This window comes from Arvicanthis niloticus, chromosome 1, assembly GCF_011762505.2.
Source record: "Arvicanthis niloticus isolate mArvNil1 chromosome 1, mArvNil1.pat.X, whole genome shotgun sequence".
In the NCBI taxonomy this organism is placed as follows: Eukaryota; Metazoa; Chordata; class Mammalia; order Rodentia; family Muridae; genus Arvicanthis; species Arvicanthis niloticus.
Window position 1 is genome coordinate 8517832 of NC_047658.1, and position 27172 is coordinate 8545003.

Consider the following 27172-nt stretch of genomic DNA (forward strand, 5'->3'; position numbering starts at 1 on the left):
AGGTCTTCAGAGAAGATTTTTTTTTTTTTTTTTTTTTGGTTTTTTTGAGACAGAGTTTCTCTGTATAGGCTCAGCTGTCCTGGAACTCACTCTGTAGACCAGGCTGGCCTCGAACTCAGAAATCTACCTGCCTCTGCCTTCCAAGTGCTGGGATTAAAGGCGTGCGCCACCACTGGCCAGCATCTTCAGAGAAGAATTACATGACAGGCAGAGCTACATGGAGAGATCCTACCTCAAAAAGTAGAAATATGGTGTGTGTGTCCTGAGTGAAGTAACCCAGACCCAGAAAGACAAAAGCCATATATTCTCTCTCATGTGTCATTCCTAGCACCAAATCCTCAGATGTGAATATGTAACCTAGCAAGCACAGGAACCAGGAAAGAAAAGACACCATTCCAGTAGGAGCTCTGGAGAAAGGGACAGCTGGATACCAGGATACCTTTAATTTTTAACTGAGGAAGATGTCAATACAGGAAAGACAAGAGGAGGGATAATTAACACTGAGTTCATTTTTAAAAGCTTTAGGGATTACAGTATTTTGTATTTGCCTAAAATTACATATATTTTTAAAGTGCATGTGCATGTACACACATACGCATAAGGCCTAGACCTGAGTATTATTATTTTGGGGGAGGTGGAGCAGACCTCAGAGATGAGTGTGGGTGTCAGTGCCTCCCCCATCTCAGACTTGAGGTCTAGAGCCTTACTGTCCGTGAGTAGACCCTGACCAAGCAGAGGCAGACAGGCCCACAGACCACAGTTTCTATGGCAGCCTCTGGGCCAGTGTTTACCATAGTAGAACAAAGCGAATCAGACCCAGCTGCAATGTTAGTTTTGTTTTGTTTTCGAGACAGGGTTTCTCTGTGTATCTCTGGCTGTCCTGGAACTCACTCTGTAGACCAGGCTGGCCTCGAACTCAGAAATCCACCTGCCTCTGCCTCCAAGTGCTGGGATTAAAGGAGTGCGCCACCACTGCCTGGCACAGCAATGTTAAAATAACTTCTGTAGGTCCTCGCTGAGAAATAGAGAACAGTAGTTAGAAGTACAGATGAATCAAGGATGGTATGGAGCTTCTGAACAGAACCAACAGATGAAAACCTAGTGAAGAAAGCAAGTGGACAGAATTGCAGGTCAGTGGTATAAGGATTGCTTATACGGCACAGGCCCTGGGCTGATCCCCGGGAGAGAGTGAAGGAGAGCCTTAAATGGAGAAGGAAGGGGGGAAATGAAGGAGGAGCAGGGCGTATCTCTGACTATGTAAGAAAATATACATTCCAGTGCACAGCAACAGCGGATATACAAAGAGGCTGCTGAGAAGTATTAGAATCCAGAGCTGGCTGCTGCTCAGGCCACAGCCCCCGCAGCCCCCTCTCCCTGGCCTCACAGGTTCTAGTAGGCACGCTATGGAGAGCCAACGGCATTCCAGGCCCTTGGGTTTCTCATCAGGAGACGTGAGTGTGGAGGCTTGAACTCACCAAAGTACCTACAGGGAGCCACACTTCTCTTCCCCGACTGCCTGAGGAGAAATCAGGGGCCGCCGTCTTCAGGCTCTTGCTGAATCTTCCCCCTTCCTCAGAGATCTGTAAGCTGGAACCAGACTCTGTCACTCCTTAGAGCTCACACTGTGCTGTCTATGATGCTGGGGCCTGAAGTCTCCTCAGTCTCAGCCATGCTGGTGTCTGTCACCCAACAATCCATCCAAGTGTCCCCCAGACCTGCATCTAAGACCTTTCAAGAAGCTTGGAAGGAACTGGATCCAGAGTACGCATCACAGGAAGGGCGACAGAGAAGTAAAGGACACAACAAACAAAGACAACGACCCGGGTGTCTTTTGCAACCCGGGGAGCTTTCTCTTTCTTTCCCTTTCAGGTTTTTAAAAACAGGATCCCATTGTAGCCCTGGCTGGCCTAGAACTTCTGAGCTCTACATGCCTCTTCCTCCCAAGCGCTGGGACTCCCAGTGTGTGCCAACATGCTCAACTACTTTTGGTTCTTTTTTACTTTTATATTTTACTTTTTGAGACAGGGTCTCATGTAGCCTAGTCTGGCCTGGAACCAGCTGCAATCCTGTCTCAGCCGCCTAAGTGCTATAATTACAGGCGTGAGCGACCACACTGCATAGCTCCCCATCGCTAACTCTACTATGATACTTGAAACACGCTGTGGGACTAGGATATAGAGGTCCGATGGCCTTTTCTAAAGCAGGTAAGCAGCCTGAGAATACTTGAAGGAAAGGAGGAAACAGCCCCACCAGAGGGCAAACCAGAGTTAGTGTGGACAGACGTCCTTACCCATTGAGAGCAGGTTGCTGTAATTCTCCAACATCACATCTCTGTACAAGTCTCTCTGCTCCTCAGTCAGGCACTCCCACTCCTCCTGAGAGAAGTCTATGTATACATCATGGAACAGCACTGACACCTGGAACAACACCCATATTGCTTGATTAATAGAAGGGGGGTAGCAGGAGGGGGACGAGGAAGAGGAGCAGGAGGAAGAGGAGGGGTTGTTTCTATGTAGGAAAAACAATAGGAAAGGAATACGGTAGAACAAGCTAAATGCAGTGAGAATAATGTCTGGAATCATAGTGAAGGCCTGTGACCAAACCACCGTGCTTCTGCAGCACTGTTTCCTCCAGGTGAAGCCACCTGGGCCGGAATGAATTCCTAGCTATCCACAGGAAGCTGGGAAGGCACAGACCCCAGCTGGAGGACCTCTGTACTAAAGGACTCACACAAAGCCTCAAGGCATTCTCACCAGATGGTCCTCAGAGTAGAAGAAAAAGAAAGGACATTAGAAGCATCCAGAAAGACAGCAGGCTATGTGAAGGCATCAGGAGGCAGAGGAGTATTGGGATTCTTAAGACTTCTGTACAGAAGAAACAAAACAATTTAGTACCCAGTGGAGAAAAATAAACTCTGACCTAGAAGTCTGTAACTGTCTTTCGTTCTGAGTGTACATTCCTAGATGTACAAGGATTCAAGAACAGGTTCCTGGGAAACTACTGGAGGATGTAGTCCACCAAGATGGGGGAGTAAACCAAAAAAAGGCCAGGGATGCAGGAACGAGTCAGAAGTCAACAAGAGAATCCCAGAGGAAAACCCAGGGAAAGGATAAATCGTCAGGAAAGCAGCGGCATCTAGAGAGTAAACAGATCACATGGGATCAAGGACACTGAGGAATGCGGACGGAGCTCTCTGTCCAGAGGAAGACGATTTGTTCGACCAGTTAGAAAGGCAGTGACAGGCTAGAGAGGCTCAGCAGTTAAAGGTACTTGCTGCTCTTTGAGGAAACTTGAGTTTGGTACTGAGTACCCACAACCATCTATACTGCAGTTTAAGGGGATCCGACACCCTCTTCTGGCTGAATGCACATGGTGCTGACAAAGACAAGGGGACAAAGCTCACTTGGCAAAGCATTTGCCCAGTAGCCATGAAACTCTGAGTTCCATCCCTCAAGCTCTATGTGAACTGGGCCTGGTGGCGGCACATGCCTGCAAGCCCGACACCTGAGAGGTGAAGACAGGTTGAGCCCAAGGTTACCCTCAGTTAAATCATCAGTTGGAAGCCAGCTTAGAAAAACTGTCTGAAAACAAACAATCACACACAAAAGATGTTGTCCACTGTCTGCTCGCTTCCCTCTGGGCCGTGCAATGCCTCTGTACACCAGACCAGACTGAGAAGGATACTCAGAGATGGGGACAAATAGGTTCCATGGGGCTCCTGGCCAGCCAGGAATGCCAGGAATGTTGCAACTCTTAGAAGGGAAGTGAAGAGATCTGGGCACCCATAGCCGGGGTCCTGGGTCTCTCATCAGCTACAGCAGCAGTGGCAGAGGTGGCGGCTGGAGCTGCTGCCACTCTGATGTGAGCCTTTGCAGGGGCAAGAGCCTCCAGCCAGGCGGGTCCAAGATCCAGCCACAGTGAATGTGTTGGGAAAGTGAACTCTTCCAAGTGTTGCAACTCAGTAAAGACGATCCTCCGTGTAGTAACTTGTGTGCTTTATCCCATGTGGACAAGGACTACATAAACTTTGGGGAGTGGGGTGGGATTTAGGGGGTAGATGTTTCCTATTAGCTGAGTCTGAGAGATTAGTGGTGATCTATTTTCATGGGGAAAGTCCAGGTGCTACATTACACAGCTGACTGCCCATGGTCCTCTCAGTGGGGTGTCATGGCTGCAGAGCAGGTACAGAGATGGATAGGAAGGAAGCAGTTCAACTCCTGCTGTTCTCAAATTTATAAGATTCCTGGGGTCTGAGCTTACTCAGTTCTTATGCCTGTCTGGTGGCATGGCCACCTGCCCTACAAAAAGATAACCTTAATATGGGAAACTGGTATTTATAAACACCACTGCCGACCTGTTAATTGTCCCTGTTACTCAGATTCAGGAAAATGATGGAGAAAGATGCTATTTAATACAATGGTATTGGGCTGGAGAGATGGCTCAGCAATTGGGAGCATTAATTGCTCTTCCCAAGGTCCTGGGTTCAAGTCCCCATACCAACAATCCCAGGGGATCTGACCACCTCTTCTGGCCTCTACAGGTATGCACACATGGAATGCACAGACATACTTGCAGGTAAACACCCAAACAGATAAACAGAAAGATTTTTTTTTTTTTTTAAAAAGCTCAGTGACAGTAAAGGCTTCACAGAGCTTTGACCAACCAGCAGTCACACTTCCAAACCTAAAAGGCTCATAAACCAGGAGACACGATGTTCTAAGACTGAAACTGAACAAAACTATCACACCTATTTTCTTTCTCCTTTTTGTTCTTGTCAGATTGAGACAGGATCTCATCAGGTAGTCCTGGCTGGCCTGAACTCACTATGCAGATCAGGCTAGCCTTGAAATCACAGAGATCTGCTTCTGTCTCCTGAGTGCCAGGATTAAAGGCGTGTGCCACTACTCTTCAGGTGTGAGCCTAGCTGGACCTTTAACAGCTGGACCATCACTCCTGCCCCCAAAGCTTTTTCAATTGTCTACTAGAGACTCTTTCCTTTAAAGCAGCAGTTCTCAACCTGTGGATCACACCCCATTTGAAGCTGTAACAACCCTTTCACAGGGGTCATCCTCGATCAGACAACACAGAGGTTTATATTATGATTCAGAACAGTAGTAAAGCTACAGTTATAAAGTAGCAATAAAAATAATTTTATAGTCGGGGATCACCACAGCATGAGGAACTGTAACCACAGGCTTTTCTACCCATATCCCAGTTTCCCAATAACAACTCGGAGACTTAATTATGAATAAATGCCTAGGCCATAAGCTTGGGCTTGTTCCCCACCTAGCTTGTAACTTATATAACCCATTTAAACTAATTTATGTTTGCACCCAACTTCCTCAGATTGCAGGGCAAACCTCCAGCCTCTGACTATCTCCCAGCATTCCATCCTCTCTCCTGGAACTCCCGCCTTTTACTTCCTCTTGCTAATTAATAGGCCATCAGTTTTCTATTGACAGGCAATGCGTCCACACAGTGCACAAGCGATGCAAGGAACTGTATTAAAGGGTCACAGCATTAGGAAGATGGAGAACCACTTCCTTAGCAGGCAGCCCCTTGCTCATCACAAGGACCCTATCATGACTGAGCTACCGTGGCTTTAAAGCAAGGGCAAGATTATGTTTATACCTAAACTGAAGGCTCCTTGTTCAACAGCAAAAAAGCATCAAGTTGAAGAAAGCAGACATTTATCTGTACTAGAAACAAAATGACTGTATTCAAATACAAAAAAGCTATGCCTCACCTGAGCCATGGCTTTGATGGTGGCAGGTCCTCTGCACTGCTCTTCTGGAACAGGGCAGAACTGGGGGAGACAGAACAAACAGTGAGACCCCCACCTGACTCAGCACTCACAGCAGTCATTCCCCATGTGCTCACCCCACACTTGAGAGGCCAAACCTACTCCATCATGGGACCCGCCTCCATCTTAACGCAAAAGGGGAAAAAGCCTGAGAACTTGACCTGCAGCTGAACCCAAGCTGCACGAATGTACCAGGAAGGACCCATGGCTTGTCCTTGGCCCATACCCCAGAGTTACTCCCTAGCTACTTCCTAGCAACAGTCAATCAAAGATTAGTGGATCTGAGTTCAAGGCCAGGTTGGAATACAAAGCAAGTTCCAGGCCATCCAGGGCTATACAGTGAGACCTTGTCTCAAAAAAAAAAAAAAAAAAAAAAAAAAAAAATTAAAAAATTAAAACAGACATGTTTTATAAGATTAAAGGTTAGAAATACTCAAATGTCTACTATTTGATGAGATGAATAAGTGCTGTATACTTCAAATGAATTCTGCAGGCAAATGGATAGAACCTGAGAACATCATCCTGAGTGAGGTAACCCAGAGGCAGACAGACATGCATGGTGTGTACTCACTAACAAGTGGACATGAGCCATAAAAGTGCAGGACTACCATGCTACAACCAATCCATAAACCCAAAGAAACAGGGTAATAAGGAGGTTCAAGGTAGGGTTCGAGAATCCCACTCAGAAGGGGAAACTAAATAGTTATGGGAGATGTATGGTCAGAGGGAACTGGGTAGAGGAGGGGGTGAGGAGGGGAACAGGGATGGCGATCAAGTGGGGAGGGCAAGAGAGAGCTGGGAGTGAGAATGAAAACCAGTGGGGGAAGGGAGGTATCTCTGGTGACTAGCTGGAGCCTTGGGGAAGGGAGAGGATACAGGGAGCCTATGGGGTGACTCTAGCTGAGACTCCCACTAGAGGGGGATATAGAGACTGAAGTGGCCACCTCCTGTATACCCAGGCAGGACTTCCAGAGGCAGGGGGACATCAGTCCACCCCAAAACTTCAACCCAAAATTTGTCTTGTCTACAAAAAGTGCAGGGATAAAGATGGAGCAGAGTCTGGGGGAACAGCCATCCAATGACTGCCCTGACTTGAGACCCATCCCATGCAAGAGAGCCAACCCCTGACACTATTAATGATACTCTTATACTTGCAGACAGGAACCTAGCTTAATTTTCTCCTGAGGGACTTCACCCAGCAGCAGATGGAGGCAGACGCAGAGACCCACAGCCAAACATCAGGCGGAGCCTAGGGAGTCTTGTGGTAAAGTGAGGGATAGAAATAGCAAGTCAGAGGGGCCAAGGACACCACAAGAAGGCCCAGAGTCAACTGACCTGGGATCATGGAGGGTCACAGAGCCTGGGTCACCAACCAGGAACCATGTAGGAGGTGGACCTAGACACTCCCCTCCCCTACACATTTGTGGCAAATGTGAGATTGGTGTTCATGTGGGTCTCCTAAGAAGTGGAGTGGGGGCTGTCTCTGTCTCTGTTCCCTGCCATTAAATTGCTGCCTACTTGGACTGCCTGGTTGTGCCTCAGTGGTAGATGTACCTAGAACGTGAAGGGACTAGATGTCCCAGGGAGGAGTGGTACCCAGAGGGGCTCTCCTTCTCTGAGGACAAGGTGAGGGGGGAGAAAGGGAGAGATTTATAAGGGTGGGACTGGGAAGAGAGGAAGGAGAGTGGCTGAGATTGGGACATAAAGTGAATTTTAAAAAGTAAACATTAAAAACAGTTGGAAATACACATATGGCTACCATCAATAACCGAGATGAATACGTGCAATATACTTCAGATCCTGAAGTATCAAACAACACAAAAACTCAGTGAAGCCGCTATCCCACTTAACATGGGGAAGTCCCACACAGGTGTCAAAATAAACACAGTAAAAGACAAAGGAAAGCGTGATTGCACTTACATGAACTTCTAAAATGAGGAAAGGCTAAAGAAGAACGCACGCAAGAGACACACATTCAAAACTTCACACAACACACAAACCCACGACAGAGACATTCAGCTATCGGAAATCTACCTACGAGAAGCCGAGGACGACCCACTCGGGACTCAAAAGGTAACTTACGCACAACTGCACTTTTACTACACCGAATCCACAGGTATCGGCGCCTGCACTGTGTCGCACGTGGTCACAACATAACACTGTCGCACACCCCTACAGGGACAGAACACTCAACCAGTCAACAGCTCTCCACATTCACACACAATACCGCACGTGTCCCCAGCTCGCTCGCTCCCACTCACCAAGGGGTGGTGCCCGCCACGGTGTTAGCAGAAACTGATGCTCATCACCAGTACAGCCCCTTAGCGCCGCGATCACTGTTCACAAATTAGCCGCACAATTCCGACTTCAACTCCTCCGCCGCACAAAGCCCAGCCTCGGTGCTCGCCCCGCCTCCTCGCGGGCTCCGCACCACAGGCCTTCCTTCCAAGCTTCCCAAGCCCTGCAATCCTTCAGTGCACCTCCCCTCTTGCCAGCAAAGCGCTGAGGTCATGCCAGGCACGTGATCTTCCCGCGAGAAACCAGGGACCCTTCTGGGAAATGTAGTCTGAGGCAACGCAGCGGATACGATGGCGCCCGGTGGGCGTGGCTTCTAACTGTTCCACAGCGTGGTGGACCAGCAGACGACACCAAAATTCAAAACGCATCCCTCAGGCTACATGGAGCCCTGTATTAGTTTCTATTACTGCATTTAAAATCATTCCAAAAAGTTAGAAATTTGTTGATTTCCCAGTACTATAGTTCCTTCGGTACTATCTGTAGAGGATAGACAGCATCAGGAAAGGAACAGAGAACTTATAGGGGGCGGAGTGTGATTTACATAGCAAGCATATTCACGGGGCTAAGACGTCTAGAAATGTAATTCAGTGCAATAGGGAAAAATGTATATTGTAGGATAAAAGCTATCTCAATTCCTCAGAAACTTTTGCTTGGCCGCTTCTGGAGGCCTAGTGCCTCCCAGAAGTGTGCAGGAACAGATCTCCTTGGCAGACATATGACTTGTTCTCGAAGTGCATTTGGGTTGGTACTCATTAGCAGGTCCTGTAGGTTGAAAGGGCAGATACCAGGACCACACCTTGGATCCCCATATGCTTCCAATGCTAGCCCTCAAGTGGGGCAGGAGAATCAGGGGCATCCTTGGCTACTGAGGGATAGTTACATTAAAAACTACAATGGAACACTTGGAGAAAACATCTGTATTTGAAGTGATTTTCATAACCAATAAATATACCTGGTCCAGGAGATAAGAAATCAGTTGGTCTGAAATAGACGGTTTAAAAGTCATTAAAGTTGGGGCTGGAGAGATGGGTCAGCGATTAAGAGTACTGGCTACTCAACCATAGAGTGGCTCACAATCATCTATAAGGGGATCTGATGCACTCTTCTGGCCTACAGATGTATATGCAACAGAGCACTCATACATTAAATCTTTTAAAAAGACATTGAAGTTAAAACATTACGTCTCTGTATAACCAAGGTTTTCTCTTCAGAAAATAGGGACAACGCAGCTTACCTCACTTCTTTATTAATTGCAAAGCTGCCACAGTCCTATTGCTATAGAAAGAAGTAATAAAACTGATGTTATAAAAACATGAAAACCTTATAAAGATATGCAGTCACACGAAGCAGAATTGAGCTAAGGGAGCACTGCCTGTAGACTACCCCGGTGATAGGTATTGTACTAACCAGGGCTTTTAGAGGGAAGGGAAGCTTAGGATTGCTAGGTGTGGTGGTTTGACTGAGCTGGCTCATAGGCTCATACATTTGCCTGCTTAGTCATCAGTTTATGGAACTGCCAGGGATGGAGTAGGGGAGACGACCCTGATGGAGGAGGTGTGTTACTGGAAGGTGGGCTTTGAGGTTTCAAAAGCCCACGCTAGGCTCAGTGTGTCACTGTGTCTCTCTGTATCTGTCTCTGTCTCTGTCTCTGTCTCTGTCTCTCTCTCTCTCTCTCTCTCTCTCTCTCTCTCTCTCTCTCTCTGGCTGTCTCTTTTTAAACAGAGCTTTCTGCAGAAACACTGCAATTCCTAAATCAATGATGACATCAGATGTCTATTCTCTTTTGGAGCCGTCCACAATTTTCCCATTGACCTGGGATACTGCCACAGTCATCAATCCTCCGTGAATTCATTCATGTTTCTAGACTCGCTATTCTGTTCTGACCTCAAGATTAGACAATTTTATCAACAAAGACCTTGAGCTGGCATGGTGCTGTCTGGAACCGCAGCACTGGGAGGCTGAAAAAGTGGATCAGAAGAAACTCGAGGCCAACCTGGGCTACATAGGGTGTTTAAGGTCACCCTGGGCTATGCACATAGGGAGATCTGTCCCCAAATGCCTTCTCTGAAAAACAATTTGTACAAATTATCTATATACCAAAGCAGATATCAAAAATATTTTTGCCTCTTTATTTCAAACCTTTACATTGTTCATTATATTATCTTACAGTTGGTAAGCTTTAGAAGACCATCCTGATTGGAATCACTGGACTCCTAAAATTAGAATTCTAAGAATGTTTCTTGTAAGAGTCTGGGAAGTATACAATACTATGATCTATCCTATTAAATACTTTTGTACTTTAAGGTCTGAGTCTACAGAAGCATTTCCTACATTTGTGTAACGTTAGTGTGAGACGAATCCTTTGATACATTACTAACCATACACTCTGCTCAAGTGTTCGTACATCTAACACATTCAAAGAGTTTTAATGAATATGGATTCTCTGGTGTCTAATGTGATGGGACTTCTGGCTGAAAGCCTTCCCACACTCAGTACACTGATAAGGCTTTTCACCTGTGTGTATTCTCATGTGCAAAGCAAGAGTTGAGAACTGAGAAAAAGTCTTCCCACATTCATTACAACCGTGTGTGTGTGTGTGTCCCCAATAAGTTCAATAAGAGGAACTCAGAGATCCACACCAAGATTCATGAAAATCCAAACTTAAAAGTAAAACCAACTGTAATTCCCAAACCTGTAAGATGCATCGGGAGTTCAAGGCTACACAGGCCTTTGAGGCCAGGCTTGGCAATGTGAGCTTTTGTCTCAGAGAAAGAAACACAAAACAAAACTCTAAAAGACTGCTGGAGAGATAGCTGGGTTGGTAAATTGTTTGCCATGAAGTGGAAATTTCTGGTTTCTTTACCAACTCAGTTGTGTCATGGGATATTTTTCTGGAAGCTGTCTTGTGAGAGGGCATGTGATGTTCTGCTAAAAACAGACTCCTCAGAGGGAGCATGATGTTTAGAAAGAATATAAATGGAACCCCACAGACAGTGAGAGGCACCTCTTGAATTCCCAGGTTGTGCAAGGCTTTGCTGGTCTTCACTTCATAGAGAAAAATGCACCAAAGAACTTCTCATGGCATTCTGGCTGACTCTGGCTGCTTTCCCTGACTGAACGCTGAATTGAAGGAGCCTTTCAGTTTTTGCTGGATCTTGCTGCCACTACTGATTAATTTTTTGGTGTTTGCTATTGACCTGGACTGCTGGAATCCTGACAAGAAATAGTGGGATTGCCCTGAGAAACTACTTCTAAACGGGTCGACAACTCCTTCTGATTAACCTTCTTCATCCCCTACTTCTGCTTGGTGGGCTAGAGGGAAGTTGAAGTGTTTAAGAACCCAAAATAAAGGTTTTGAAAAAAAATCTAAGCCTTCAAGCAGGCTGCCTCTCCCAAAGTCAGGATTTCAGACAACAGTTTCTCACTGGCTCTTGAAGTTCCTTTTATGGGGAAGGGTTAGGGATGATAGAAAATAGCTGTAGATATAATTGGCTGTTAGAATCTGGACAGAAAAGTGGGGGTTCCTGGGCTCGAGGCTGTGTGGGGGGTGGGTAAGTGTGGGAATGTATCATGTGGAAGGGTATCTGGGAAGACACATATTAGTAAGGCATAAAGGCAGTCATATATGGTGTGTTTATAAAAAGATAAAGAAATATAGAATATGTTCTATGGGGCTGTGGTGAGGTGTGGGGGAAGGGAATGTCTCCTGAGGGACCAGCCACAAGATGGTATAGTATAGAGTTTATTCAGGATATGGGGAGGGGAGTTAAGAGGGTAGTAGGAGAGAGAGAGAGGGAGAGAGAGAGGGGAGGAGAGAGAGAGAGAGAGAGAGAGAGAGAGAGAGAGAGAGAGAGAAGAAGAAGAAGAAGAAGAAGAGGAGGAGGAGGAGGAGGAGGAGGAGGAAGAAGAGGAGGAGGAGGAGGGGGAGGAGGAGAAGAAGAAACAGAAGAGAAAAGAAGGAGAAGGAGAAGAATAAAGGCCAGTCATGAGCATGTGGGGGGGGGGGGGAGGAGAGCCCAAGAAGGCAAGAGAGAAGCAAGAGGCAAGAGAGCAGGAGATCAAGAGAGAGAGAGAGAGAGAGAACGGGCAAGCAGCCCCTTTTATAGTGGGCCAGGCCTACCTGGCTGTTGCCAGGTAACTGTGGGGCGGAGCATATTTGGTTGTTGCCAAGTAACTGTGAGGATAGAGTTTAGACAGAATGCTAACAATATATCCCAGGTCCAGGAGTTTAGCAGGTAAAGGGCTCACAGTTCATAGTGGGTCTTGTTTTGGTTTCACACTAGGCCATTTAAGAAGAGGGGGAGAGGCAGAAGCCTAGAGGCCAGGAAAGCAGAAAATCAATAGTAATGGACAAGAGGCCAAAAGGGCTGGCCTGGCCAAAATGGCTAGATTATATAGGAAAGAGAAGCTGGGAAAAGACAGCCCAACCCTAATGGGAGAGCCAGGACCCACTCCCAGACTAATATAATGACCTGGCCCAGCCCCTTGCGTGCCCAGGGCCTGCCTCTAGACTGCTATACCACTCTAAAGGCTGTTTCCAGACCCTGGAGATAGAGGTTGACAAAATCAGGTCTGTAGAGGAAAAAAGGGGCTGGGGCAAGATCAGGCCACAGAAACCCACCAGTCCCAGGCTGCCCTGGAAGCTCCACCCGCTCTCCCCCAAACCCTCTATAGTGCCTGCCTTCTGCTCTGTTTTTTGCTGCTTCTCTCCCAAGCAGAGACGCCCAACTTCTTGAGTCTTTCCTAATAAATCTCTCCTGAGGTTTGTTGTAGAGTGTGACTTTGTGGTATTCCTTGGCTCCCAAATGCCTGGATAGCTTTCGCTTCAGAACTGTAACACGTTCACCAGGTACTAGGGGCTCTAAGAGATTGGTGGACATCAGCTGCTTTAATATGCTAATAGGCACCTCAGCCTTTTGCCCCAGTTTTGGGACCTAACACCCAGGTTACACATTAACATCCCACAGGTCCCCACAGCTCACCCACCTACTGTTTTCCATATTGTTACACATTGTCACAACCCTAGGACATAGGGCTACAAAAGTTACAATTTCACAACAGCTCATTTTCCTGCTTGTTTCGTCTGAACTCCATTGTCCGTCTCAATTCTCACCTGGCATCAGTTTGTGATACTGTAGCAATCGCTTTTGAGTTTAACACCAGAGTCTGATACAACTCTCTACTGAGCTGCTGGCTATCAGTTCCAGGTGACAGAAACAGGAGATGCCTTCTGGGAAATGTAGTTCAGCAGTACGCCACGGTGGCCAATATGGCGTAAAACCGGAGGATTGTGCTTTCCTGGGAATCTCGACTTGGAGGCGATGAAAAGCCTGTTCAGTGAGTTTGAGCTGCACTCAGTATACACCTTGGCACACCACTGTCTTTTCCAGTAACACAGAATAAAAGCAGTAGTATCTTAGTCCTGTCCTCTTACTACTTATCCACTGGGAAAAGTTGGGGGGGGGATTAACTAGAACCCATGAGACTTCTGGGAAATGTAGTTCACAGATTTTTTTTTTTTAATTAAAAAAAAAAAAAAAAATCGAATGGAAAAAGATCCTCTAGTTCAGAGCCCTGGTGGGCAGAGACCTCTGGGAGTGCTAGCTCACTGAAGAAGTGCGCAGGCGCAGGCTCCGTGGCTCGCCATCGTCGCCTTTGTCTGGGTGAGTTTGATTTGGGGGTCTGTAGGACCAGGATTTTCCCAGACCAAGTAAAGGCAAAGGAGCTGTAGGGGAGGGTTTACCCACCTGCCAGGGAGCGGATTCCTGAAGGGGCGAAAATCTCCTGCTGTGACAGTGGAGCTGAGAACTTGGGTGGATGGGGGCTGGGGAGATCAGAAATCGGGATGGGTTTGCGGGTGGGGTGAGCATACGTGTAAGGGTGTGTTTTGGTTTGTTTCGAGTGAGCGAGAAACTGGTTTCAAGTTTGTGAAAATACAGGGGTGGTTTTCTAATACTTGTCGCATTTATTCTAAAAATAAAAACGCATTGGTTTTTTTTTTTTTTCCTGGAAAACAGGAAAGGGAAAAGGATAAATTGAGAAAATAGTTTTAAAAGTGGTTTTTAAAATAAAACAAGTCTACGTTAGAGTAGAAAATGAAACCAACGTTCCTTTGAAAAATATTTTTTGTAACAAAGATTTCCAATAACTCGTTATTGGATGCTTACACATCAGTAGGCATTAACTTAACTACTTGGAAAAACTTCAGATGAGCTATTTTTGAGTAGCCCCAAATTTACGGAATAGCCCTTAGAAGGTACTTTCCACTGCTGCAGATGGGATTGACTCAGGAAGGAAATTAATTGTCCCACCTTTAGCCCAGAGAGGTCAAGAAAGCTATTTAATTTAGCACTCAGCTTTGTCAAAGGGCATGGCTGTGTGTGTGTGTGTGTGTGTTGCCTGAGTGTGTATGTGTACATGGAACCTGCAGAGGCCATAGTTGTGGGCTGGCATGTTGAGTACAGGGAGTTGAACTTGAATCCTTTGGAAGAACAGTCAGTGTTCTTAACCACTGAGCCATCCCTTCAGCTCCAAATTAAGATTCCTAATTTGTCCAGATTTATCCCATACCAAATAGCTTTTGTTAACATACAGATTTTCTTCTAAGTACTTTTTTGTCATTCTTTAAAACATTGCAATAACAAAAAGATGGTCTGCGTTCATAGTCCTGCTTGTCCTAGAACTCATGATATAGACTATGCTGGCCTCTGCTTCCCAAGTGCTGGGATGAAAGGCATGCACTATTATGGCTGGCTCATCACCATCTTTGTTTGTTTGTTTGTTTGTTTGTTTTAAGTCAGGGTGTCTCTGTGTAGCCCTGGCTGTTTTGGAATTAGCTGCCCCCAAACTAGGATGTTCCACTTACCTCTGCCTCCTGAGTGCTGGGATTAAAGTTGTGCGCCACGATGCCTAGCTTGTCACACTTCTTGTAAAACATGTTTTTCTTTTCATATTTTTTGCCATTAAAGATTTTTATTTTTAAAGAGTTATTCATTTATGTGTATGTAAGCGCTTGTAGGTTGTGGGCATGTTTATGAATGCCCATGGAAGCCAGAAGAGGGCATTACATCTCTTTGAGAGCAGCTCAGTGTGGCTGCTGGGACGAGCAAGCAGTACATGCTCTTAACTACTGAGCCGTTTCTCCAGCCCCTTAACACAGTTTTTTCAATAAAGTAAGGTAGTAAAGGGTCAACAATTTTGATGAACTAAGAAAAAAATTCAAATTAACAAGGGAGACACAACTTGTTTTAGTGTGTGTGTGTACATGTTCATGGGGGTATATGCATGAGCGCTCGTGAGTGCACATGTGTGCATGTGTGCCCGTGTGCATGGGTGTGTACATGGGAATCATACAGGTACAGGTATGGGAATCATAGAGGTAGATGTCAGCTGTCTTCCTCCATAGCTCGATACCTCACTGTTTGCCACAGGGTCACTCACTAAATGTGGAACCCACTGACTTGTCCCGGCCGGCTGTTCCATGATGCTCAGGGATCCAGTGCTGTCTCCTCCATGAAGCCGTATGCTAACATGTGTGACTTGTTACATGAGTGCTGGGACCTAGCTTCAGGACCCAGTGCCATTACTGACAAGCATCTCTCCAGCCCCAGCTTGCTTTCAGTTACTCCTCTGATAATCGGCACGCCTAGGACTGTGGGATTTAATTTTTTTCTCTTCTAAGTACTTCTACTGCTACGTTTATCTGGGTAGCCCTGGCTGCCGTGAAACTCAATACATAGACCAGGCTGGCCTCAAACTCAGAGTGTGTGCCACCACGCTCGGCTAAGAACATCAAATTTGTTATATCCATAGGTGTCATACTGATTACTGATAGCCCCTTCTTGAAGGTGGCCTCCACCTGTTTCCCCCGTGTATCACCTGCTCGGTAGTTCACAGCACAGCACAGCTATGGCTTTACGCCTCCAAGTAAGAGAGTAAGCCTGCCCCTTTCATTGCAGTACACTGAAAATCAATTATTCTAAGTATAAATGTAAGCCATGGATTAATCCAGCAGCTGTAGTTCTTTGCCTTATGCTAGAGAGAAACCAAGATTTATTTAAAACTGTACCTCAATGGCTGAGTAATTAAATAGCTGAGCAATTAAATGATCTATCTTTATGTGCTGATCCGGCTACCGCACAGCTCCGTCCCATGATGCTTGCATATTATTATTGATCTGGCTCTTCAGACCCCTTCATCATGGCTCCAGTCCTCCACCCTCCTGGCTCACCTCCCTCTTTCTCTCCTCTCACTAGTGGATGTCCCTCCCTGTCAGCACTTAGATCAGATTCGTTAGCATCAGGAGATCAGCATTTATTTACAAGGCAGAGAGTAAATGGTGAAAACTGTTTACACAAACTTGTGACAAGAGATTTTTGGTATAAGCATCACAATGCCATGTCTGGATTAAAACAAGATAAGAGGGCAGAGAAATCAGCATGTGAATAACCCAAGGTTAAACTTTACACAGCAAACAAAATATTATGCCTACAATACCCCACTATGAGTAGATTTTGCAGAATAGATAGATATATGTTTGCTAAAGTCAGGATATGAATATAATTACAGGACCCTAAGTTACATTTACTTTCTCCAACAGTAACCAAATCTATGTAAAATATTAGGTGTCTAAAGGTTTTGAGAGCTGAGTTGTTAATATTAGCCAAATAATTTCCTGTATATTTTGGCCTTGTTGAGATTGAATCCCTAGCCTTTTCAAGTCAATGTGTTTTCTTAAATAAATAAATAAAAATTTGAAAATACACATATACATACATATATAGATACATACATGCATGCATACATACATATATTTCTATGTGTCTGTATATTTTGCCTGCTTTGTATATATAAGTACCACATGCATGTTTGGTGTCTTGTGGAGGTCAGAAAAAGATGTCACATTTTCCCTGTATTTGGAAACCATACAAATGGGTTCCTTGTAAGAACAGTAAGTGGTCTTAACTGCTGAGCCATCTCTGCAGAAGGTCCTCTGCAACATCCTTTCTTTTTTTCCTTGAGATTTTATTATTTTCACTTTATATGTATGGGTGTTTTGCCTGCATGTGTGTCTATGTACCATATGCACACAGTGCCCACAGAGGCCAGAAGAGGATTTTGAATCCTCTGGAACTGGAGTTACAGATTATTGCTAGCTGCCATGTGGGTGCTGGGAACTGAACCTGGGTCCTCTAGAAGAGCAGCCAGTTCTCTTAACTGGTGATCCATTTTCCTAGCCCTTTGTATTTTCAAGAGAGGGTCTCATTATATAGCCCCGGTGTCCTGGAACTCAATGTTTAGACCAGGCTAGCTTCAAACTCATAGAAATCCTCCTGCCTCTGCCTCCCAAGTACTAGAATCAAAAGTGTGTGCTACTGCTGCTGGCTCCTCTCTCATTTCTTTTATAGCACAGGCTGTACCCCATCATGTAGCTAAGGATGACCCTGAACTTCTGATCTTCCACCCTCCTTAGTGCCTGCCCATACCAGTTTATTTCTTTCCATTTGTGTGTGTGTGTGTCTGCTTTTCAGTGTGTGCACTTCTTTTTCATGTGTGAGCATTTATGGATGGGTAGGATGCATTTGCACATGAGTGTGCATGCACATGGTGAGCATGAATGTAGAGATCCTACACTGATGTCAGGAGTCACCACTGTCCATGGTCTCCACCTTATTTATTTAGACAGGGTCTCAGTCCCACAACTCTTAGATAGTCTAGTGTTTCTTGCTCCCAAGATTTCTTCTCTGCCTTTCGAGCTGGAATTACAGACAAGCCTTCACACTCACCTGATACGGATTCTGGGGATTCAACACCCATCTTCATGTTTGCTGGTACATGTACTTTAAGCACTGAGCCATTTCCCCGGCCCTCTATTTGCTTTTTTTGAGACAGGTAGCCAAGTGTGGTCTCAAACTCTACATCCTCCTGCTCCAGTTTCCCAAGTTGCTAGGATTAGAAACATGTGCTACCACACCTGACTTAAAATGTTGTTGAGGCTGGGCGGCAGCGGCACATGTCTTCAGTCACAAGACTTGGGATGTAGAGGCAGGCAGATCTCTTGAGTTCCAGGCCAGCCTGCCACACAGAGAGACTGCTTCAGAAAACAGAACCAAAACAAAACAAAAAAACTATGTTTGACAGTGAAATGATAGTCAGCAGTTTGACTTCAGTTGGGAGCAGGGCCACCTTGATACTTGCTCAGAATTCATGTTCAGATGGCCAGCCAGTTCAGGCAAACTGAAAATGTCAGTGTCATGGTTTCTCTGTATAACTTCAGTTCTGAAAATATAATACCATCTGTTACCCACATCTGAAGAACATTTTGATTTTTAGTAGAGTTACGGGTTTAGCCTGAATGCCAAGTACATATGTGGGGGGGGGGGAATCTGTTTTGTGCGGGTGCGCAGACTGAAGCTCTTTTGTGTTGTTTTCACAGACCAGCTTCCTGTGTAGCCCGGGGACCGGAAGTTTCTCTACCCTCCAAACCTCTCTGAGTGCTGAGGCTTTAGTCTGAATTGCAGCCTCCGCTTTGACTTGTAGAAATAGCATCTGACTCCTGAATCACTTTACTCATTGCAAATTAAAAGTCTACAGTTCAAACAAAAACCCTGGGTGTCTGAGAAGAAACATCAATCTGCAGGTGAGTGAAACCGTTATGTAATGCCTTAATGCCCTTATAGCTCCAGTGAGAGTTTACAACCTCTAATTGGTTTTGAGATGGTGATGATGGTGATGTTATTATTATTTTGGATCAGCTTGTCCCCATTTGGAGGACAATTGTTGAAATCCTTTAAATAGGTCAATGAAATTTCCAGACAGTCCTCCTGACTCTGCTTTCTTTTCCTCACCTGATGCAGGATTGGTTGCTTGTCTGACTTCTGTGTTGGGTGTCAGCCCCTCTGCTTCATTTTCGGACTCAATTTTAATGGTTGATACTGTATCTAGTTCCAAGGGGATCCAGGACTCTAGGCCCTGTAGGCACCTGCACTTGTGTGCAAATGCACAAACGTGTGAGATAAACCCTTATGTCTCTATTGAACATATAGATTTTTTCACCTTGTTATTACTCCCTGACCAATACTGTATGGCAGCTATTTGCCCAGGGTTGCCCCTGGGTATTATATGTAACCTAAAAATGATACAGCCATTTACCTATATGAGAGGATATGCATAAATTACTTGTAAATATGTCGTTTATACAAGCAGCTAAGGGTTGTGGATACTCAAGGCTGACTCTAGACTCTAGCTAACTAGTCTCACTCTTTCCTTTTCTTTCTTTTTCTGTGTGTGTGTTTTGTTTTGTTTCAAAACAGGGTTTCCCTGGCTGTCCTGGAGCTCACTCTTTAGACCAGGCTGGCCTCAAACTCCGAAATCTGCCTGTCTCTGCTGGGATTCCACCAGGCCTAGCTGCTCAGTCTTTCCTTACTCTGACGTACTCTACATTGGCAACCGCATGCTACTTTTTTATTGTTGTTGAGACAGGGTTTCACTTTGTAGACTTGGCTATCCTGGAACTCGCTATGTAGACCAGGCTGGCTGCTAAGTCACAAAGATCCACCTACCTTTCTGCCTTTTGAGTACTGGGATCAAAGATATACCCCACCACACTTGACACTTGGCCACTTAAAACATACTTATCTGCCAGTGTTTATTAAAACTATTTTGCCTTTTTTTTTGTTTTGTTTTTGTTTTTTTTTTTTGTTTGTTTGTTTTGTTTTTTGAGACAGGGTTTCTCTGTGTAGTCCTGGCTGTCCTAGAACTCACTCTGTAGACCAGGCTGGCCTCGAACTCAGAAATCCGCCTGCCACTGCCTCCCAAGTGCTGGGATTAAAGGCGGGCGCCACCACTGTCCATGCGCCACCATTGCCCGGCTTGCCTTTTTTTTTTTTTTTTTTTCTGAGACAAGGTTTCTCTGTGTAGCCATGGCTGCCCTGGAATTCTCTTTGTAGACCAGGCTGGCCTGGAACTCACAGAGATCTGCCTAGCTCTGCCTCCTGAGCACTGGGATCAAAGGTGTTCGCCACCACCACCCTATTTTGCCTACTTTTTGATTGCTCTATTTTAGATATCAGCTTACTAATAAGAAAGATGGAGGAATGTTATCCCAGCACCTATACTGCCCGTACTTCTAGAACAACTTATATCACTACGTTTAAAAAACCCAGAGTTGCTTATTTTATTTGTATGTGTGTGTCTGACGTATGCACCTTTTAGACCACTGAGATGGCTCAGGGGGTAAAGGCACTTGCCACAGAATTCATTGGCCTGGGTTTGATCTGTGAAACCTAGGTGGCAGGAGAGAACTGACTCCTGCAAGTTGTCCTCTGACCTCCACACACAAACTGCCTGTGTGCAAGCTCAGCACATATCACAACACAGTATTTGCCTTCTTGTGCTCTTTCCTTTTTCTTTTTGCTAAAATGTTACAGTAGTGTACTTTATTCAGCAAGGCTCTTTGTGGGTGGAGTTACTTTGTATTGATGAAGCCTGTTCTTGTGCTGAGTAATGCGGAATTCTGGAAAGTGTCTTTATTCTGTTCAGTTGTTTCTCTATTTTTATATACTGTTTCCTACAACCCACTCAGTACTATTTAGACTCCTTCCATCCTACTACCACTCCACTAATTCTCCAGTCTCACTTTATATCCTTTGTTTCTTCCATTCTTTCCACTTGTTTCTTGTCTTTTTTGCCAATCTATTAAATCTTTTTTTTAAATATTAATTTTAATTATTATTTTTAGTATGTGTGTGTACAGGCATGCTTTCATGGTCTGTATGAAGATCAGAACACAAGGCTGTGGAGCCTCATTCAAACTGGAGGTCAAGCGTGCGCATCAAGCAATTTACCAGTAGACCCATCTTGTTTGCACTTAATTTACTGTCATTTGGAACACATATAGCACTGTTTATGTCAAGATACTATTTTTATAGTATTAATATTTTACTTAATATTTTATTTTTAAAATAGTATATTTACTTTTAGCTCTTTAGAATATTAGCTGTAGGGCTGGAGAGATGGCTCAGAGGTTAAGAGCACCAGCTGCTCTTCCCGAGGTCCTGAGTTCAAGTCCCAGCAACCACATGATGACTCACAACTATCTCTAATGGGATCCGATGCCCTCTTCTGGCCTGCAGGCAGGACACCTTGTACATAATAAATAAATGTGTTTTTTGTTTGTTTGTTTGTTTAAGAAAAAGAATATTAGCTGTATTATTTGTTATTCAGTGGAAGGGGTTTGTCTTAGTTTTTGATCTATTGCTGTGATGCCGCATCATGACCAAGGCAACTCTTATAAATGAAAGAATTTAATTGTAGGCCTGCTTATAGTTTCAGAGAGTCAGTTCATTATTCTCGTGGCAGGGGCATGGTGGAAGCATGAGATTACTCATGATGCTGGAGCAGTGGCTGAGAGCCACATCCTGGTCTGCAGGCACAACATTGGCCTGGTGTGGGCTTTTCAAACCTCAAAGCCCACATCCAGTGAGATGCCTCCTGGGCAAGGCCACACCTCCTAATCCTTCTCAAGTAGTGCTACTCCCTCTGGACTAAGCATTCAAATCTACCGGTTTATGAGAGCCATTCTTATTCAAACCACTATGGGCTTAACACCAGGATGCCTTAAATGTGTAATTTCTTCCCTCCTGCTCCATATCTCACTCTCCAAAGTGCTGAGACTGCTTTATCTTGGTAATTACTTTCCAATTCTTTCCAATGACAAGAGCTACATCAAGGGAGCAGGGATGTAGCTCCCTTTGAGGATTGTTTGCTCACTGTGCACTTCCACGTCCCTTTGATCCTCAGCACTGAGTGTACCATGCTTGTACCATACACATTGACATGTCCTGTGGAGGTGGAAGTAGTATCCTTGTAAGTCATCCTTAGTTACATGCAAATTCAAGGCCATCTTGGTTTACCTGAGACCCTCACAAAACACATCTCAGCTGGTAAGAGCTTGTATTGCTCTTTCATGGGATCTGAGTTCAGTTCTCAGCATGCTTTTGGGGAGGGCCACAAAGCCTGTAAACCTCCGGGGGATCTGATGTCTCTGATCTCCAATGGTATCTGCATGGTATCTGCACTCGTGTACACACACACACACACACATTCACACACACACACCACACACACTTGTAGAGACACATAAATCACCATTAAGTCTTTTTTTTTTTTTTAAAAGATTTATTTATTTTATGTATGTAAGTACAGTGTTGCTGTCTTCAGACACACCAAAAGAAGGCATCAGATCTCATTACAGATGGTTGTGAGCCACCATGTGGTTGCTGGGAATTGAACTCGGGACCTCTGGAAGAACACTCAGTGCTCTTAACCACTGAGCCATCTCTCCAGCCCCCAAGTCTTTTTAAAAAATTGAAAAAACAAGAAAGAGAGTTGGGGTTATCTGCTGTTCACTTACATTCAATTTATAAACATCTGCTCTTCACAAACTATAGAACTCTGTGTACGATTTTTGACAGGAGGTCTCAGTCTGTAGCCCAGGCTACCTGGAAGTTATCTCAAGCTAACATTGGACTCAGGCTGGCTTTTGAACTTGTGGCAATCCTTCTGCTTTTGTCTTGCAAGTGTTAACATTACATACATGAGCTACTATATTTGACTGCATAATCTTTTTGTTAAAATCTATCAAATATTAATTTTGTCTTTACTTGACACCCTTGTTTTTAGTCTTTATCAAGCTGTCTGTGCCTTTAGTTTCTTAAATTAATTTTACCCACGAATGTTTAGTTTTCGTAAGTATTTTTTCCTATCCCTTAGTCCTTTTATTACCATTTTAATGGAATTTCAAGATAACAGATAAATGTATTTGAAAAAAATGATATTTTTTTCTTTCCCTTTCATCCTAGGCACTACCAGTCTCGTGTATTTTCCTGGTTGATGCCTAGTTTTTTTATGTTTTCTCCTTTTTTTACGTACTGATGGTGTGTGCAAGCCACATTTAAAGGCAATTAAAGCTGCACACAGTTGGGAATGTTGCTGTATTTGAGCTTTTTTTTTTTTTTTTTTTTTAACCAAAGACTAGGCTTCAGTCATTTGGTTGTTTTTGTTTTTTGTTTTATTTTTCTTGTTTTGAAGGCAGAGTCTCATCTGTAGCTGGGCCAGCCTGTAATTCACTGTCCAGCCCATTCATGCAAGTCCCCTTCTTCAGTGTCTCAAGTTCTGGAATTGTAAGTGTGACCTACCATCTGTGACTTAAACAGTCTTTCTTTACTAGCACATTTCTGCATTTTATTAGTGTTTTCAGGGAGAATCCACAGGTTGTTAAGGATGTTAATGACAATGTTAGCTAGTTTATTGGATGCTTTCTACAGTCTAGACACCATTTTCACCCTCTGAATTCGCTTTAATGACTTGTTGTTCTCTTTTAGAAGCAGCCTCTGGAGTTTATACACAGGATCAGGACACAGGATGAAAGACATGTGAATTAAGTCTCATCTTTCTGTATAGAGATAGAATAACAACAAATTCAGAAAACCTAGAAGACAGAGTATTTCCCTGGGCACAGACAGTGGTTCTACAAGAGCTCCTCCTGTATATGGGATTCGGTTGAAGAGAATTTGAACTGTGATTTACCACATTCATCATTTATGACCATGGGCAAAACTGTAAGAAAGAACCACTAATGCAAAAACTGTTCTGCATTTCAATCCCTGGTAACCACATCTCCGGTTACTCACGTAAAAAGTCTCTCAGATATCTGGCTTCACTAATATTGAAAAGAAATTGTATTTAGTGACTGTGGCAAAGCTTCCATCCAACCTCAGTAGATGGTAGGAGAGAATCCTTGTATGAAACAGAATGTTGGAAAGCCGTCAGCCTGAGTCAGATCCTCTGCATGATGAACCTGATCCTGGAGAGAAAGTTTATGAATGTAATGAATGTAAAAAAACCTTTAGCCTGGAACAAAGCTTTGTGGAACATAAGAACATGCACAGTGGAGAGAAGTCACGTGAGTGCACTGGATATGATGAAGAGTTCTCGCAAGGCTCGTCACTAACTCTACATCTGAGAAGTCGTGCACGGAGGGAATCATACAAGTGTGAATGTGGAAGAACCTTCAGCCAGAGAGGAAACTTCCTTTCTCATCAGAAACAACATACCGAAGAGAGACCCAGTGAATCTAAGAAAGCTCCCATTCCCATGACAACCATCGGCAGAAATCAGAAAAACACAGGAAATAAACCATATGCATGTAAGGAGTGTGGGAAGGCCTTTAATGGCAAATCATATCTCAAAGAACATGAGAAAATTCATACCGGAGAGAAACCATTCGAATGTAATCAGTGTGGAAGAGCCTTCAGCCAGAAGCAGTACCTCATTAAACACCAGAATATCCACAGTGGGAAGAAACCTTTTAAATGTAATGAGTGTGGTAAGGCTTTTAGCCAGAAAGAAAACCTCATTATACACCAGAGAATCCATACTGGAGAGAAGCCTTATGAATGTAAAGGGTGTGGGAAAGCCTTCATTCAGAAATCAAGCCTCATCAGACACCAGAGAAGTCATACTGGAGAGAAACCGTATACATGTAAGGAATGTGGAAAAGCTTTCAGCGGCAAATCAAATCTGACTGAGCATGAGAAAATCCATATCGGAGAGAAACCCTATAAGTGTAATGAATGTGGAACGATTTTCAGGCAGAAACAGTACCTCATCAAACATCACAATATCCACACGGGCGAAAAGCCCTATGAGTGTAACAAGTGCGGGAAAGCCTTTTCTCGAATTACATCGCTCATTGTACATGTTAGAATTCACACAGGTGATAAACCCTACGAATGTAAAATCTGTGGGAAAGCCTTCTGTCAGAGCTCGTCTCTTACGGTACACATGAGGAGCCATACGGGAGAGAAACCCTATGGCTGCAATGAATGTGGGAAGGCCTTTTCTCAGTTCTCAACTCTTGCTTTGCACATGAGAATACACACAGGTGAAAAGCCTTATCAGTGTACTGAGTGTGGGAAGGCTTTCAGCCAGAAGTCCCATCACATTAGACACCAGAGAATCCATATTCATTAAAACTCTTTGAATGTGTTAGATGTACGAACACTTGAGCAGAGTGTATGGTTAGTAATGTATCAAAGGATTCGTCTCACACTGACGTTACACAAATGTAGGAAATGCTTCTGTAGACTCAGACCTTAAAGTACAAAAGTATTTAATAGGATAGATCATAGTATTGTATACTTCCCAGACTCTTACAAGAAACATTCTTAGTATTCTAATTTTAGGAGTTCAGTGATTCCAATCAGGATGGTCTTCTAAAGCTTATCAACTGTAAGATAATATAATGAACAATGTAAAGGTTTGAAATTAAGAGGCAAAAATATTTTTGATATCTGCTTTGGTATATAGATAATTTGTACAAATTGTTTTTCAGAGAAGGCATTTGGGGACAGATCTCCCTATGTACATAGCCCAGGGTGACCTTAAACACCCTATGTAGCCCAGGTTGGCCTCGAGTTTCTTCTGATCCACTTTTTCAGCCTCCCAGTGCTGCGGTTCCAGACAGCACCATGCCAGCTCAAGGTCTTTGTTGATAAAATTGTCTAATCTTGAGGTCAGAACAGAATAGCGAGTCTAGAAATATGAATGAATTCACGGAGGATTGATGACTGTGGCAGTATCCCAGGTCAATGGGAAAATCGTGGACGACTGAAAAAATAATCTCAGGATAATTATGTGGGAAAATAATAGGTGGCTGACGTCATCACTGATTTAGGAATTGCAGTCTCTGCAGAAAGGAAAGCTTTGTGTCAGAATTTTCTAGGGTAGTTTCTGAGACCCTGAGGTAGGAAACACATTGTAGATTCTGGTTTCCTCAGCTATTCTTCTCGAGCGTTTATACTTACTCTCCAGGAGCCGATATGCTTACGTAGGGAGTCATGTACCAGTTAGTCTGTTCATCACAGCATAAATTACAGCAGCAGAAAATGGGCGCAGATGTTTGTTGCTTACAAGGTAGATGAATAAAGTGTAATGGTCTTGCAGTAGAATATGTAGCAGCTAAGCACAACAGATGAATCTAACAGCAAAAGAAAAAATTCATCAGTGTGGAGAAAACTTAAGTGGTAGATATGTTGTGATTCCTGCATTAAAATTGAATAAATCAACTTACCACTCTGGTACTGAGCATCTGGTGCTGAGCATCTGGGAAACTCTTCTCTAAGACTAGAATTGGGAGGATATGTGTTCAGTTCCCAAAACTGTTAGAGTAACAGTGGAGTTCTGTGGAAACAAAGTTGTCACAAAGCAGGGTAATTCAATGCTGCTTCAGCTTTATAGTCTTTATAGTTAAATATCTACTTTCCAAATAGAGCAGTTCCAAATAAATGTAACAGACTGATAGTTGGTTCTACATTGTAGCAACATATATTCTTTGTTATCTTGCTTATCTTGCTTAGATAGATATGGGTGAGCTGGACATGAGATCCATATTATCATAGCTTCGTGTATCCATCCCAAGGCCCCTCGTCGATATCTGAAGCCTTGTATAGTATTAACTCTCTCTATCAGGCTTTCCTATGTACAAACATTCCTAGGATGATATTTATAAGCATCACAAGAGTCTTCAAGTAAAAAAATTACAGCTTCACTTTCATATCAATATTCTTGGGCTTTGGAATTGTTGTTAAGTAAAATAAATGGTGCTGGGTAGTTTCTGCCCATTGATTGGATTCAGACTAATAAAATTTGGAAAAGTCCTGTCCTGATCCTGTTTTTTTTTTTTTTTTTTCCTTTTTCTTGTGCTGTCGTTTTGGTCTCCTACCCCCGGCTCCCTTATCTCTCTTCCCTCAAAATCTTACTTTGTAACCTTGCCATCCTGGAACTAAATAGACAAGGCTAGTTTTGAATTCGCAACAATCCTCCTGCCTCAGTCTTTGGATCACAAGTGTCAGCCTTTATGGTAGACTTAACACTTGGTCATAAATCTCAGGTGTATGGTGACTCATGGAAAGGGCTAAAACCTTTAACTTTGTCAGAACCCTAGTATTACATATAGCACGGCATGATCTAAAACCAAACTCATACTTTCATAAATTCTGTGGATAATAA

General features: G+C 44.0%; 2 protein-coding genes and 1 non-coding gene across 4 annotated transcripts in view; 1 reads left to right on the plus strand and 2 right to left on the minus strand.

Annotated features, from left to right (window-relative positions):
* The window catches only part of Zfp82 (ZFP82 zinc finger protein), a 30971-nt gene extending 22667 nt beyond the window's left edge, over positions 1 to 8304 (minus strand). The window contains exons 1-3 of one of the 2 annotated variants that reach the window (XM_076931493.1): positions 8065 to 8304; positions 5747 to 5806; positions 2291 to 2417 (exon numbers count right to left, since the gene is read on the minus strand). In XM_076931493.1, the coding sequence (XP_076787608.1) occupies positions 2291 to 2417; positions 5747 to 5755 (136 nt within the window). In that variant the 5' untranslated portion in view covers positions 5756 to 5806; positions 8065 to 8304. The remainder of the gene's footprint in view (positions 1 to 2290; positions 2418 to 5746; positions 5807 to 8064) is intronic. The other variant, XM_076931491.1, reaches the window with a different exon arrangement.
* On the minus strand, positions 705 to 825 carry LOC117701368 (small nucleolar RNA SNORA5). Its single transcript, XR_004605711.1, has one exon. It is a non-coding gene; the product is annotated as a small nucleolar RNA SNORA5 (small nucleolar RNA).
* A 5004-nt stretch (positions 8305 to 13308) lies between the features above and the next one.
* On the plus strand, positions 13309 to 26829 carry Znf260 (zinc finger protein 260). Its single transcript, XM_034497722.2, has 4 exons — positions 13309 to 13438; positions 13658 to 13764; positions 18537 to 18740; positions 23485 to 26829. The coding sequence occupies exon 4, from the start codon at positions 23915 to 23917 to the stop codon at positions 25133 to 25135; it is 1221 nt and encodes a 406-aa protein (XP_034353613.1). The 5' UTR covers positions 13309 to 13438; positions 13658 to 13764; positions 18537 to 18740; positions 23485 to 23914; the 3' UTR covers positions 25136 to 26829.
* The last annotated feature ends 343 nt before the right edge of the window (positions 26830 to 27172 follow it).

Bases quoted from the DNA above. Each gene is read 5' to 3' on its own strand.
- Znf260 (XM_034497722.2), top strand. From the start codon at position 23,915: ATGTTGGAAAGCCGTCAGCCTGAGTCAGATCCTCTGCATGATGAACCT.